The sequence below is a fragment of the Camellia sinensis genome, chromosome 13 (assembly GCF_055761805.1).
Source record: "Camellia sinensis isolate YWXY chromosome 13, ASM5576180v1, whole genome shotgun sequence".
Taxonomy (NCBI): domain Eukaryota; kingdom Viridiplantae; phylum Streptophyta; class Magnoliopsida; order Ericales; family Theaceae; genus Camellia; species Camellia sinensis.
In genome coordinates this window covers 107,779,819-107,796,266 of record NC_138973.1, presented here as the reverse complement: position 1 = coordinate 107,796,266, position 16,448 = coordinate 107,779,819, and the positions used below count along the sequence as shown (strand labels likewise).

General features: G+C 39.7%; 1 protein-coding gene across 4 annotated transcripts in view; it reads left to right on the top strand.

Annotated features, from left to right (window-relative positions):
• Positions 1-1,466: 1,466 nt before the first annotated feature.
• The window catches only part of LOC114323961 (uncharacterized), a 36,501-nt gene continuing 21,519 nt past the window's right edge, over positions 1,467-16,448 (top strand). Inside the window, exons 1-3 of one of the 4 annotated variants that reach the window (XM_028271664.2) lie at positions 1,467-1,674; positions 1,772-2,263; positions 2,669-2,806. In XM_028271664.2, the coding sequence (XP_028127465.2) occupies positions 1,602-1,674; positions 1,772-2,263; positions 2,669-2,806 (703 nt within the window). In that variant the 5' untranslated portion in view covers positions 1,467-1,601. The remainder of the gene's footprint in view (positions 1,675-1,771; positions 2,264-2,668; positions 2,807-16,448) is intronic. The other 3 variants (XM_028271666.2, XM_082903115.1, XM_028271665.2) reach the window with 3 other exon arrangements.

Here is a 16,448-nt window from a genome sequence, read left to right as displayed (position 1 = left end):
TAAACATAAATAAATTTGAACAGATAGTCAACAAAAAGTCAACAGATAAAAACGTCAACAAATAAATTAAGAAGTAAAATTTGAAACAAAATATCGTAAAATAACAAAATGACTTCTCGCCAAGTTATTTCACAAAAGGTGGATCTCTCACCAACAAAAAAATATTCACTAGACTTAATGCCTTATACCCTTCATAGATTAGATTTATCACCAATTTACTCTCTAATTTCTCGCGTTTGTCACTCAAATATATATATATATATATATGAGGGTATAAGCCATGTATTTTTTGTGACAAACATAATAAATTAAATAAAGTACAATTATTAGATCGGCCTAATATTTTGTGTGAATAAATTATAAAAAGAGCCTAACAAAATAAATGATTTAAATTTTTAAAACAAGGTCCATGTTAGGTCTCATGAACCTAAATAATGCCCTTTAGTCTAAATTTTAGAATGAAGGAGATCCTCCTCGTTCATAAATATACATATTTCTTACTTCTTTTTCAAGTATAGAGACAAGGACTTAGACTACCAACAACAAATGAAATTCACGAAAATGTTGTCATCCAATAGCAAGAAACAAGACCACAACCAATGAAATTCACGAAAATGTCGTCATCCGATAGCAATTTTAAAACCAAAATGATAATTAGATATGTAAAAGAGTGGCATAACGTGAATGAAAAATTCCTTGCTTGATGATTGCTGCAATCTTGATGCAAAAAACATGTGGGTTTCTTAGAGAGAGAGAGACTGAGTCAAGACCTTAAAAGACAATCATTTCGTTTGGATATTTTTGTTAAGAAGAGTGCATACAGCCCGGCCTGCGATTTTCGAGACCAAAGTTTATAATTAGTTAATAAATTTTTGAGATTTTTTATATTTTCTTTTATTAAATGAAAAAAAAAATGAACATAAAAAATAAAAAATTTATATCAAAATCACAAAATATACTTAGTATTACATTACAATAACTAATAAGTGTCACTTGATTCTCGCACTTCTTGTATTTTTAGAAACAAATAAATTAATCATACTTGCATAATCTAGTTTTTTTTATAAAATCATTTTCAATGAATAACAATGCTAATTATTTTAAATGGGTCTTTCAATTTTTTAAAGGGTCAATTTATTTTAAGTTAGTTTGGGTCTTCTTTAATTTTTTTTGAATTTAAAACATATCTAATATATTACAATAAACTATAATAAGAGGGATCCGTTTTTTGGATCTATTTTCAATAGATAACAACGTTAATTTTTTTAAATGAATCAATTTATTTTAAATTAATTTAAACTTTTTTTAATTTTTTTAAATTTAAAACATACCTAATATATTACACTAAATCATAATAAGAAAAACTCTTTTTTTTAAAATTTATTTTGAAGGACACGGCCTGCTGGCCCATGCCAGGGCCGGCCCTGAGTGAATATGAGATAATTAAATTAATTAACATCTAATGAATTGAACAATTCAAAGATGCCACAGGGAAGAAAAGTCAGCCAAGGCGGGCCTTGAGTGTTACGCCAAAACTGATGAAAACTGCATTTTAATTTGCTCAAAACAGAGAGCCTGTGGTCTACTTTGTTCCATCAAGGATGGCTTTGCCTTCAACAACACAATCATGGATGAATAGCATTAATATCCCTAACTTTGATCATGACATCCCTGGTAAGATCACAACACTCATGACCCCAAAATCAAAAGTTCCCCAAAAAAAAGAAAGAAAGAAAATAATCACTGTTATTTTGTTCTTGATAATTTTCAGCAGCAGCAGAGAGAGACATAAGTTGTTACCTGCCACTCCACATAGCCATACTCCAAGGCAACTGGGAGAATGCCAGTAAAATTTTTGAAAATGACCCCAACGCGATCACTGCCCGTCTCACCGCCCTCTCGGAGACGCCTCTTCTCGTGGCGGTTAAGGCAAGGCAGGGGATCCTGTTTGTCAGGAAACTAGTGGAGTTGATGCAGCCGGAGGCACTGGCTTTGACTGACTACTTTGGCAATACAGCACTTCATGCAGTTGCAGTGCTTGGCAATATTATTGAAGCCAAGTTGATTGTGGAGAAAAACCCAGACTTGCCTAATATCTGGAACAATGATGGCTTTCTGCCTCTCCACTTGGCTGCCATGCATGGTCAGAGGAAGATGACTCTGCTCTTGCTGTCTGTCACCAGAGATGACGAGGAATCGAAACCTTATGAAGGCGAAGCGGGCGCCACGCTCATGCGTTTTGCCATAAATGTTGGATTCTATGGTGAGTATTAGCAGTACTTACCCTCCGTTTGTTTTGGGGGAACAGATCCTAAAAGTGTCCTTTTAGTATATAGGTTTTATTTTTTTTTAGTATAATTTCTCCTAAACAAACAAAAGGGTTGTTGAATTAAATTGCAACTCACATGAGCTGAGCATGACTTCGTGATTATTGTCTGTGATCTCCATGAAATAGCATTTGATCAAAAAATTAAGAACATGAAATCAATATTTTGATTAATGTATTATGTTCCTTGTTCTGAAACACAATTTGTGAGTATGTCTCTACTACATCTAGAATGAATCGAAATCATATGTAAATTTTATGTTCATAATTATGTGTTTTGTTTTTGTACAAGTAATATTATTATTGATTAATATCGAATCTGTATAATTGATGTGTTATTAGACCTGGCTTTGGATCTTCTCGGCCGCAACCCTAAGCTGGCATGGAAAGATTTTTCTCCTCTAGAAGTGATGGCTCAAGAGCATTCTGCTTTCCCAAGCGGTACATGCTTCAACATCTGGAAGTGCTTCATCTATACTTGTTAGTTTCTTCACCCATCTCTCTCTCTCTTTCTTTTCTTTAATTTTTATTCATTTATTTTTCTGGTGGGAGGTAGTAATGGTAATTGTTATTGGACAAAATCGGGTTGGATTATTATCCTCTCCATTACAATGAAAGTTCTCATCACATAATTCAACGGCAAGCCCGGCCTTAAGATTTTCGGGGTCCAAAACTGATAATCAACTAATAAATATCATTAGATCATTTGGGGCCCTTCACATATTTTTTTTTTTCATTCAACGAAATTTTTTTTGAAGGTAAATGACAAAAGATTTTTGTCAAAATCATAAAAAATACTTAGCATTACATTACAATAACTAATAAGTATCACTTGATTATCGCTCTTCTTGCATTTTTAGAAGCAAATAAATCAATTATACTTGTACTAAATTCTTGAGAAATTCGTTAGTGCTCTGTTGTGCTGCTTCTCTCAAATTTTTGGAAAAATTGAATTAAGAGTTGGGGTTAGGAATTAGATAGGGAGAGAGAATGGACCTTTTAATTTTTTAATAGGTCAATTTATTTTAAGTTAGTTTAGGCCTTCATTTATTTTTATTTTTTTGACTTAAAACATACCTAATATATTACACTAAACTGTAATGGGAGAGGGACCTGTTTTAGGTCTATTTGGGGGCCTAAGCCATAGCCTGGTGGGCCTATACCCAGGCCGTGTTCAACGGTTATGAAAATGACTTTTCTTTAATTTGGAATAATGATAAATTCGCTTTCCAAATTTATGGTCATTAAATATGTAATGAAGAGAATCAAAGGTTCCCAAATCTTTATTACCTTTAGGCTAATTTATTTGAGCAAAAAATATTTTCTAGTGATTGATACAATAAGAAATGAGAATCAACGAAAACCATAACTTACTTGGACTGAAATATTTTCTACTTTGAAAAGTGAAAAAATATTTTCTAAAATAAAATCTTATCAATACCACTACTTCATTACCATCTCCACACTAAAACCAAGACCACCATCTCTACCACTTTACCACCTCAACCCCACCCCCACCACTACCAACACTACCACCATCATCACTGTAACCATGACTTTCAATATCACCCAACCACCACCTTACCACTGCTATTAGGACTGCCATCCCACCACCACCACTACTACGAACATGACTAGGGCCGGCGCAAATGCAAAGACATTGCCTTGCGCTCCAAATAATGGCACCTAACTTGAAGAAGACCCCATTTTTCTTTCACTGACCTAAGGTGGATTTGGAATAGGTGTTGTGCCTGCTGCCATAGTATGGTTGTTGTGAAACTCGTCGAGGCATGTCTTAAATCTATTTTTATGATCCAAACTGTTTATATTATAAGGTTCGTCAAGTAAATCATACATAAAAATAATAAATAAATAAAAAGATTAATTGGACATCTGTAACCTCATAACAAAACTACATTTGTTTTAAACAAAAACAAACGGTTGGTATAATTTTGATAATTTTTTAAACATAGTTAAGGTTGATCATAGTGCTACATATATCCAGTTACCCAGAAATTTTTTATAAATAACCTGCTTAATAAATCATATAACATAAACAGTTCAAATTCCAAATAAATAAATAAATAAATAAAATACTCAGGACATACTTTCAACGGAACCTCACAACATGAGTGTTGTGCCACAAGGCACAACACCAATCCCAATCCCAATATAAGGTTCAATTCATATAATATGTATGTGACATAATACTTTCAACGGAACCTCACAACATGAGTGTTGTGCCACAAGGCACAACACCAATCCCAATCCCAATATAAGGTTCAATTCATATAATATGTATGTGACATAATTAGTTGAAAGGCTCAATCCATATAAAATGTATGTGACATAATTAATTGAAACTGGAGCATTGATTCCTCTGACTTTGCTATCAAAACTTTTAATAGCTATATTTATTTTTAGTCGAGTCAACAATTTTTCCTTTTATATAGTTTCAATCACTCCATATAATATGTATGTAACATAATTAATTGAAAGGCCTTCTGATCAACGCAATGTAATTTTTTTTAAACTGGAGCATTGATTCCTCTGACTTTGCTATCAAAATTTTTAATTGCTATATTTGTTTTTAGTCAAGTCAACAATTTTTCTTTTTGTAAAAATGTTTGATGGCCCGAATTTAGGTGGTCCGAATGGCTCGAATGTATCAAAACGATGTCGTTTTGACACATTCAAATCATGAATTTTCGGGTCACCAAGCATTACTGTTTCTTTTTATAGTTTCAATCACCTCTCAAACTACCAATTTCTTCTTTTCTCTCTCTTTTAGTTTTAAAATGTTAAAATTGTTAAACGGTGATAATCTTAAAAAATATTAATCTTAAAGATCTTTCTTGAAACATATGGATTTTCAAACATCAAGATTTATTCTTTGAATAAAAAATTCTAAGAGAATTTATACAAATAGTAGGTTAGAAAAACACACTAATTGACAATTGAATTATATTATATATACTAGCATAATCCCTGTGCTAACAAGTAACCAAACAAGAACCACACAAGTTTTACGTGGTTCAACAAATCGCCTATATCCACAGGAGCGAATTTCACTAATTTCAAGAGAACAAACAAATACAACAATGGTGGAGGAAGAGACTCTCAAACCCAACTCACACTCACTCACACTTTGCTTTGCTCTCAGATGCTCTTGCTCGCTCTGCTCTTGTACACTATTTGCACCCCTATTTACACACCAAAATTTGGGGACAAAACTCCACATTGGCGAGATACCAATCTAAACAAGTGTTTCAGAGTGAGCACAAAACAAAAGCCAAATGAACCAAGTGAATGCCTAAGATGCATCGAGCCTATCTAAGACAAATTGCAGAATGAATCGAACCAATTCTTCAAATTATTCTGCAATAAGGATCCAAATTCAAAACACCATCATGGTGCCAAGTTCCAAACGCCAAACAAGACAACTTCAACAATTTCAAACAAACCATGATGTACAAACCTCTTGATCTGATGCTGAGGAGACTAATCCAAAACAATGGGAGGCTTCAAATTCTCCTTCTAAGCAAATCCGAAAGCGATACCAAATTCAAACTTTAAATTTCAAATTGACTCCATTGAGTTTGCAAATGATCTGTCTCCTTCAAATCTAACAGTAGATTGAGAGATCGATCCAAATACAACAAGAAGGCTATAAACAAAGTTTCCAAAGATGTCCTTCTGCAATGATGAGATTCAGAATCACATCTTCAAGTTTCTCCTCAACAATCTTCTCTCAAATCCTCAACAACCATTATTGGTGTCTTCGAATATGGAGCAGAAGAACAATGCAAATGACGCAAATCCACAAGAGAAAGAAATAATCATAAGTCAAAAACAAGACTTCAAAGAAGTCACCAAGGATCTAGGGAAGATCGCCAAAAGACAATGCCTCCAAGAAGCTGCAAAATGATGCCAAAGCTCCACCAAGATCTGAAGTAGATTTCCACAAGATCTTATCCATATCAACAAATGCGAGTCTTCCACGATCAAACAAGTGACCAAAGGCCACCTAAAATTCAGAATCATCAGAATCATCATCTGCTACATTGGAATTAGAATCATCTTTTTCTATTCTTCTTCAAAGCTGGACAATCCTTCTTTCAATGCCCCTTCTTGTGCCAATAGCCACACTGATCCTTCGCAGGATCAAATCTATCAGTTAAAGCTCTTGCCAACTTTGAACAGGGTCTACCTCACTGTCAAAGCTTTACTAGAAGTGTCACTGCAGGTCTCTTTATCCTTCTTCATGTACTCATTATTAACTAAGGCATTTGAAGCCTCCACAAACTAATTTTCTCCTTTCCATATAGTAATGTGGTTGTCAGGTGATCATACGCGTCAGATAAGGAATTTAACAACAATAATGCTTTATCTTCATCTTCAATTTCAACATCTAGATTCAATAAATTAGCAAGAATTTTATTGAAACCATTTAGATGGTCTATCATTGAAGTACCTCTTTTGTACTGGAAACAAAAGAATTGCTTCTTCAAGTAGAGCTGATTTTCTATACTCTTCGTCATGTATTTCTCTTCCACTTACTTCCATAATTCCTTTGCAGAAATTTCTTTGATGACAAAGTATTGCTATTGTTTGGTGTTGAGAGAAATTTGGTGTTGAGGAGCAATAACTGTCTGGGCAGTTGGAGAGTGTGCAACTGGGTGAGGGTGAAATAAGTAGCTCAAGAAGAAGACAATGGATGTGCCAAAATGGGCAGTATCTCCCTCAAATCCCCAATATTCATCTCTTTGGACCTTGGGAAATGGGTCCTATTTATAGCCATTTAGATGGTCTATCGTTGAAGTACCTCTTTTGTACTGGAAATAAGAGAATTGCTTCTTCAAGTAGAGCTGATTTTCTATACTCTTCGTCATGTATTTCTCTTCCAGTTACTTCCATAATTCCTTTGCAGAAATTTCTTTGATGACAAAGTATTGCTATTGTTTGGTGTTGAGAGAAATTTGGTGTTGAGGAGCAATAACTGTCTGGGCAGTTGGAGAGTGTGCAACTGGGTGAGGGTGAAATAAGTAGCTCAAGAAGAAGACAATGGATGTGCCAAAATGGGCAGTATCTCCCTCAAATCCCCAATATTCATCTCTTTGGACCTTGGGAAATGGGTCCTATTTATAGCCTTTTCCTTGGTATCAAGAGGACACCAAGTGGCCAAATAAAAAGAAGATAAGTGTCTCTAAGGATCACACAGAATATTCTGCCTTGAACCAGCAGGCTGAAGCTGACACATGTCCCTCTACATGTACTATGTACTATCTGTTTGCCTCTACAACTACCTTTTTGAGCCTCAACAAGTGTAGTTGCGACGGGAATGTTTGGTGCTGCAATTCTCTTTTTGAGCCTCAACAAGTGCAGTTGCAGCGAGAGTGTTTGCCGCTGCACTTGCATTTTCAGCTCAAACCTTAACAAGTGCACTTGTAGCGGTAAACCTTGCTGCTTCACTTGCCTTCTTTGTTCTATTTAGCCAGTACATGCATTCTCAAGACTCCATTAGCCTACTATTGGCTATGTTCGTGTTCACCTCAGCTAAACCACCACTCTTAGCCACCTAACCACAAGCTCCCCAGCTTCCGAAGGCGAAGGCCACAACCAGGCCTACTATCAGCCATGTTATGCCTTAGTACCAAGCCCAAGGGGGATTCCTTAGTCCTGTCTATGCGACTAAGGCAGGTCCATGACCTGGGTAATGGAAAGGGAGTCCCTTACACTCGGGTTGCCCTGCTCCCATCTTCGCGAGATTGTTGCGGTAAACTAGTATCTCTAGGCTTGCTATTAGCTCCAACCAGTAAGTCTTGGGACCTGCTATCAGCGCCAAGTTAATAAACTTTGGGGCCTGCTATCAGCCCTGGGCTAATAATGCCTTGGGGCCTGCTATCAGCGCCCGGCATTAGCCTCTACTTGCAGAGGGGAAGCTTCTTCCAAATGCTGTTATCACCTTAGCGAGACGTTCCCTCTACATGTTAGTTGTGGCGGCTGTAGTTGCTACCTCAGTCGTTTCCCGTGGTAAGTTCAAATGGTAGAACCGACAATATTAGAAACGGCGGGGCCGACAAAATACCTCCACAACTTGGGCGCAGCAAGTACTACCTCTGCAACTTAGTTGCTTCAGTTTTCTCCTTTCCTTAGCAACTCCAGATGGCTGCAGTGCTGACAATACTTCGAATGGCAGCGGTACCGACTAGGGGTGTCCGCGGTGTGGGGCGGTGCGGTTTAAGAGAAAAATAGAAACCGTATAGCGGGTGGCGGATTAATAAAAATGTCATTAAAATTTGTCATTTTTCTTATCAAAAACAGACGGTTCGGTTGTAAAATAATGGCGGATTTGCCTTGGCGATTTATAAAAAATATAATTCAAATTATAAAACTTGAATCAAAGAGTAAAAAGATCTAATTTATAAATTAACTGAAATCTGCCCAGGTTCAAGTTTTAGCACACTGATTGATTATGTTTTTGACAAATGTTCAAATTAGTTCCAACCCAATATTTTTCTTGATTTGTTTGATACAAATGATTAAAATATATATATATATATATATATTATCCACTATGTTAGAAAAAATGATAAAGAAAGAAAATTTCTTATAAACTAACTTGTTGCCTACTGCAATCACATGTCTTTATTTCAATTGGCAAGTTAAGTCTTGATAAGAGCCTTTATGGCATGAGAAAGTGGAGTTAATCTGCAAAAGCAATTTGAGAGATGCAGAGCATATCAACCAAACAAGCCATTAATTAGTGATAGCTAGCTTGAGAACAAAAATGACACCTAAACTTGAGTACCAAAAATTGGGAAGATTATTTGGTAATTTTAGGGCTAGTTCATATGTTGTTCTAATTTAATTTTTATTAATTAAAATAGTAAGATTTAATATTTTTTTATTGATTTTTAAGAGACAATATGGGTTAAAATTTATCAATTCAAATTTTATTGTTAATATATGTTTATTATAAGTAGATTCGAATGCTCTTGCCAGTTGCAATGTTTTCAATGTAGTCAATTCTAAGCAGATTTGAATATATGTTTCTTGTTAACAATTCAAATTTAAAAAATAAAAATAAAAACTAACAGATTTAATGTCCCTATTTATTGTGTTTTCAACACTATAAACTGAATGAATCAAGATATGAACAAGATATATAAGAGCTATAAGATATATATATATATAGCAGTATATATGTATAGTATAAGTATATAGAACAGAGAGAGTGAAAGAAAAGAGATAGATAGAGCATCGAGAGAGAAAGAGCGAGAGAGAGTAACGAGAGTACCAACGACGACGAGGAGAAACCAGCGGTGAGACAATCGGCAAGGGAAGGAGAAACTAGCGACGGCGGTGAGGATAGATGACCAGCCGTCAGCCGATCGACACAACAATGGTGATGAATCTGTGTAGTGTGAGTGTGAATCGATGCAAAATGCACAGCAGCAGTGATGAACTGTCTATGTGATGAATGAGATGAATTGAAATGTGTGGGTATTAGGTTTAATGGAGGAATTATTGTGTGTGTGAGCGGGTATAACAGCAGATTTTTTTTTTCTTTTTTTTAAACATAGGCGGGTCGGGTCGGGTCGGGTCGGGTTGACATGCAGTTTGGGAAATTTCACCCACCACCCGTGCCGACCCGCAAGTGCTGGTCCTCTCACCTGCCCAACCCGCCCGCCAGAGCTAAAATTGGGTGCAGTTCGGAGCGATTCGGTGCAGTTTTGGCTGTTTAGGCAGTATTATGCACAGCCCTAGTACCGACAATACTTGAAATGGCGGCGCCAAGATAAAGTGCCTCTGCAATTTGGCCATTGCAAGTGCTGCCTTCGCAACTTAGTTGCTTCGGCTTTCTCTTTCCCTCAACAACTTCAGAGGGCGGCGGAACCGACAATATTGTGAATGGCAACGCTAAGGCAAAGTGCCTCAGCAACTTGACCGCTGGATGTGTTGCCTTTGCAACTTGATCGTTACATGTGTTGCCTCTGCAACTCGACTTAGGCATTTTTCTTCATGGAGTCTGTTTGGACCCTTGGTGGGTCGAACCTGCTTCGGCCCACCGTTGGCCCACTTCCCTTGGGCTTTAGCCCATGCTCCTTTTTCATTCCTAGTCGCCTCAAAAGGGCGACCTCAGTACTTAGTCCCATACTTAATTTGGGGTTTAATTTCTAACCCTTTACATTTGACCCCTGCGCCCGTGGGGGACAAGCTCTTTGTTTCCCGCTCGTGCATGATGTCAGCAAGTAACCCAAGGGTTGCGTCGGTTGGGTCAGAAGTTGCATCGATTTTCTGCAGAGTCATGATGGCTCTGAAAAAGTGCCTTTTGACTAACAGTCATAATGGGCCTAGGGAAGCGTGTTGGCGTCTTTTTGCTGCTTTCTCTATAAATAGTGCCTTTTGGGTCCACTAGTCCCCCACTTCCGCCATAACACACTTCCTTGTCTCCTTGTCTTCTTCTCTCTCTACCCGTTGCCTTCCAAAGTTTCTTCTCTTTCTTTATTCTTCTTCATGGCTGCCACAAGGTTTTTACCTGACAGAGCTATCCCATCCAGTATTGAGTGGAGGAGGGCCCCATACTTTGGTGGGCTTGCTGACCCGTTCTGGAAGGCCGTTGACTCCTTTATTCTTAACACCCCTCCTCTAGAAGAGCCTCTACTCCCTTTCGGTGAGACCTTTCTAGATGATGCTGACATGGTGAACCCAGTCTATGTGTTGTGGTTTCATGTAGAGCACGGTGATTTTCTCCACTCGTATATCTATTACCGCACTCACTCAGGCCCTTTAGCGAACTGGTCTCTTTGGGTTGATGATATCCTTTCGGATGATGGTTTCGATCTGCGCTTGGGTGATGTTTGTCTCTTCAACACCATTTTGATTTCAAGGGAGTTGTCCGTGCGCAAGGTTCGAACCAATACTAACACGGTTATTTCCCACTAGAGTTGTGACATTCACACTTTCGTCCTGGCTTGGGGGAGCTAACCCCAACTCTTGAAGAGGTTGCTGTTCTCCTTCGCTTGAGCACCTGTGGGGACTACCCCTTTGATCCCGCATCCCTGACTGCTGTAAAACAAACTGCTATTACTGCTCTCCAAGGTGCCTTTTGGGAGGCACGAAAGTATGGCTCTTGGTACAATCTCAAGACCGAGGAACTACTTCAAGAGAGGCCTAAAAGGTACAAGACCACTTATCTCTCCTAGCTGAAACACTTTTTCAAGGACATGCAACCAGTTGTGGGTGACATTACCGAAGACAGTCGTAAGTCCATAGTTGGGCCGGGTTACCGCTGTAACTTGTACTGGCTGCCTTTGTTAGTTATTCTATCTTCTTTTGTGTCCTTCCCAACAACCCTGCTAAGAGCATCAATCCCTTGGTATTCCCTCTCGCTGTCAAACTTTGCAGCAGCAGTTAGATCCCTTTGGCTCCCCTCTTCTTGAGGAATTTATACTTTCATTTGGACCTCTTTCATTCAGACATTGAGAGATCTATGGGCCGCTACGATGTATGGAGCTTTGTTTACACCCGGTTCCTGACCGTTTTCTGCTATGAGCGGTTTCCTGGCATAATCCCGTCCCTAAAGAGCATGAGCCCTTTTTTACTGACAAAGTCCTTGATGCAAAGGGTCATCCTGTCCTAGATGTAAAAGGACGGCGCGTCACAAGACAAGTGCGCCACTCCCTCCCTTGCATCTCTAGGTGGTCTGGTGTTGGCACCAATAGACTTTTTGTGGACTACATTGACTGCATGGAGGAGTACGTGTTCCACCCTTTTACCTAGTTTCTTCTAGGCATCTCTATTGTTCCGTTCTATTTTTTTAAGGCTCACCATGTTGATTTTTCTCTTGACAGTGTCTAGGCCAACTCCTTTCTTATCGTTGCTATGATACACCCCGAGTTTCTACCCATATGGAACGAGGAAGGCATGTGCAGCGTCGTCTATCGATCGGACAAGGTCCTTAGACAGTTTGGTATGGATCAGGGTGTCCCACATACCCCTCCGCTTCAGACAAATTTTCATCAGTGTTTCTAGCGGTTTGCTCATCATTACACCGCTTTACTTGTGGAGGGTTTAGGCCTCATGGAGCTACACTCGCTTGGAAGAGAAAGCATCTTCACCCCAGCAACAGGCTATTCTGGCACCACAACCTCAACTCTTTCTTCAATTTTTGCAACAATGACCTAGTCATCCCTGCAGTAGAACCCATTCCGCATCCTGACTTATCCTTCATCTCCCCTCTGGTTGCAAGAAGTAGATCAGTGCATTCTGTCTTTTCAAGCTTTTGTCCTAACCTACAATAGAGGATCCTCATCCATTTGGAGCAAAGTCCATCCGACCTCTGCAAGTTGCTCTCTTCCCAATCGGTACAACAATGTCCATGACTCCTTCCCGCCTGAGGGCAATCCAGGAGGCAACAGCATCAGTTGTTGAGGCCCGTGCCTCACCAAGTAGGAAGAGACACCGAAAGGTATTCATACTTACAAAATATTCTATGTTTTTTTTTTCATACTTATTTGGGTTTTTTATCTTTACCTTAGTAATCACATGATCTTTTTCCTTTTCAGGGCCCATCGGCCATGCCACCTTCGGGCCCCGGAGGTTCTTCTACTGCCATTGGAATTTCCTCAAATTTAGATGATGACGACAACCTTCCCATTACTTCAAGGGTCACAAGACTCAAAACCCACAAATTGGTACTTCCAGATGTTGAAGAATAACCAAGTGTTGAGGCCGAAACAACTACTGAGGCTGAGCCAGTTGTTGAGGCTGAGCAAGTTGTTGAGGCTGCAGACATGGGAGGGGGTCATGATACCCCCCTTGCTGAAATCGAACAAGTCCCCCCTGCTATGGAAGTTGCAATGGGTGGTGTAGTTACTAAGGGTGTAGAGCCCCCAAACCCTGATGATTCAATTCATTCTGACTGGTCTTCTGTCGACGGGGATGATTTTGTTCTAGAGACTCCGAGAGAAGAGCGTGGAGTAAGATAGCCACTGGAAGTTACACCACCCCCCTTGGGAGCTGTATCTGGGGGTTATTCCTAGTCGACTGAATCTCCACTGGTTCTACAGACCCCACTTCCCAATGTTCAAGTTGTTGAGAGAGGTGCAGATGTAGTGGCTGTTCCTACTGTGGGCCCTCCAAATTTGGCCCAACTCACAGAGGTAGCTGTCAATGTGGCCACTCATGGTACCACTAATGTTGCTGATGCTTATGACCCAGTTGCCTAAGCAACTTCTGAGCAGCTCGCTGATCTATACCCCACTCACTTCCCTAAGGTGCCAGCTAATCTTGGGGGATCACAAGACTTTTATATGGGCATGGACACCACTGTTGTGCCAGATCTAAATATTGAGGACTACCCTATGGACGACCTCTTTTCGGAGCAACATGATGGTGCAGGCAGCTTTGGCCTTTCTCGCGAAGTCAGTTCACCAAGTCACCACCTAGTAGCATCTACCCATTCCAATGCTGCTAAGCAGTCATCTTCAGGGGAGATGCGTCATCCTCAGACCTTTGGTCGCTCTGCCAGTCTTCCTCCAATAATTGAAGCTGGCAGTGGTGTGAGAGAGTCCCCTCAGTCCTCAGGAAAAGTTTCTTTTCTAGGTTATTGAGTCTCCTCCGAAGCTACTCCCACTCTTGCCCACATCCAGGCACTGCACCCTGACACCTTTACTACTTTTAACGTTCCTGGCTCTATGGTGCAGACAGTGCTACTGGAGTAACTTACCAGTTTCATTCGTGACCTTGCTACTAAGAAGATTCTAACAACTCTAGCAAGTTTGTGGAGAGTGCTGAAGCCAATCTGAGCGGCTTTAAGTGGAATGGTTTGGACCTATCGTGGATGAGAGATAGGCTTCAGGCAATCGATGGCTTCCTTGAGCATGTAGACAATGTGGTGATGATTGCATACTTTGAGAAGACTATCAAAGAGTGTGAGGGTGCCTTGGAGCAGCATCAACAGAACCTAGCTTGGTTCAAAGAAAAGGACTCTGCGCTGGTTGCTTAATTGCCTCGGGATGTGACCCTGATGGATTCCCTCATGAAAGGCTTGATTTGATATATTGTGGCTTTGTTATGGCTCTTTTTTTGTACTTTTGCTATCTTTTTTCTTTCTTCTTTTCCTTCTGAACATTGTAATCATGCTATGGAAAACTTTGATGTTTATGAGAAGCAAAGATATTGAGTCTTACTTCATTGCCTTCCTTTCATTGTCTTTACATGTCTTCTAAGGATGAGCAAAATTCTTGCTATGAACAGAACTTCGCCATGACTAAGTTTTTACAAGGATAAAATTTCAGTAAGTATGAAAAACTTCCTTCACACTAAGTGTTTACAAGAGTAATAGGTTTTCTAAGTGTATGACATTTTCTTACACTTTGTTTTTGGAAGTATTAACAGAGAAACTTTATAGCTCTTTTTCTAGACAAAAGAAATCAAGGAAAATACTCCTTTACATACTTAGCATTGATGGGGCCAATTATGAACCCATCATCTACTCTTGTCAACTTGTAATACCCGTTACTGCTTGCCTCAGCAACTTTGTAGGGGCCTTCCTATCTTGGCGAGAACTTGGGGATTGGTTGCCCCCGCATGATTGTGTCCACTTCCATACCAAGTCCCATTCATTGAACTCTTTGTGTTGAACAGATTCATTTTAGGCGCGAGCTATGGACTGATGATACCTTTCCATTGCTCGCGAGGCCCGATCTCTTCTATCTTCGGCTGCCTTTATGTCATTCTTCCTGCTGTCTGGAACTAAGTGTGCTGACATAACCATTTTTGCTGAGGGTACTGCCAACTCAACTGGTAACATAGCTTCAGATCCATATATTAGGGAAAATATGGTTGTCTAAGTTGGCTTTCTTTTTGACGTTTGATATGCCCAAAGTGTTACGGGGAGTTGTTCGGACCATGTGCCCCTGCTTCATCTATCATTTTACTCAGTATTCGGATGAGGGTTTTGTTGGTTGCCTCAACTTGTCTGTTCCCTTAAGGATAGTACGGGGTAGACTTGTGGTGTTTGATCTGGTAGGTGTCCAACAATCTACTCACATGGTAGTTCACGAAGGGGGTCCCATTATCAGACAACATCACCTTAGGTATGCCAAACCTACAGATTATGTTTTCCTTAATGAAATTGGCCACTCCTGCCCCATCTGCCTTCCTCATCGGTGTAGCCTCTACCCACTTAGTACTAACTTTAGTCGCTGCAAGTATCCATCTATGGCCTTTGGATTGCTACGCTATAGGACCTACTATGGCCAAGTATGAAACGGATAAGGGTCTTAATGTTGTGCAGTTCAACCGCTGGTGCATGTATCAAGTTCCCAAACTTCTGGCAGGATTGGCATCTCCTTACAAAGTTTTTATCATCTTCTTCCATTGTCAGCCAGTAGTAGCCGAGGTGAATAAGGTGCCCATATAATCGCTGCGCTCCTTGATGCTTTGCCTTGTGGGTTTTCCTCAGCACTTCATTTGCCTCATCCTTTAATAAACACACCAAAGGTTCCCCCTCGAAGCTTCTATGGTACAGCTTGCCTTGGTCAAGGAAGAAGTGGAAGGCCCGCCTCTTAACTCTGATTGCATCGGCTTTGTTCTCAAGCAGTGTGCCACCTCCAAGGTAGTTAATATATGGTTGCCTCTATTCCTCACTGCTTAAGAAATGGGCTTTTCTTCTTTAGGATCGGACTAACATTTTACACATTGCCTCTGCAACTCAGTACTTTCTTTTTCCATCTCTGACCAGTAATACCCTTGCTTCTACACTTGTTGGTACAGACTGATATCTTCATCTCCACAGGATTTAGCATGGATCTGCTTAAGTTTATAAGTTGCTTCTTGTCTGCCGATGCACCTTGCTAATAGGTCATTGGGACCGCGAAAATACAACTCTCATCTAAGGAGCAGGAATGATGCAAGTTCTGCTGGTCTGATCATTCCTTGGCCTGTTTTCAGTTGTTGGATTATGTCTGCTCTCCATCCCTCAGCATCTTTCTTTGTATGTCCTTTGGCTAACACTGCTGGTATTGTTCTTCTCGCAATGACAATGGCTATACTATCATCTGGTATATCCACCTTTGCGCCTAGTGTAGCCAAGGCATTGGGGAAACGGTTG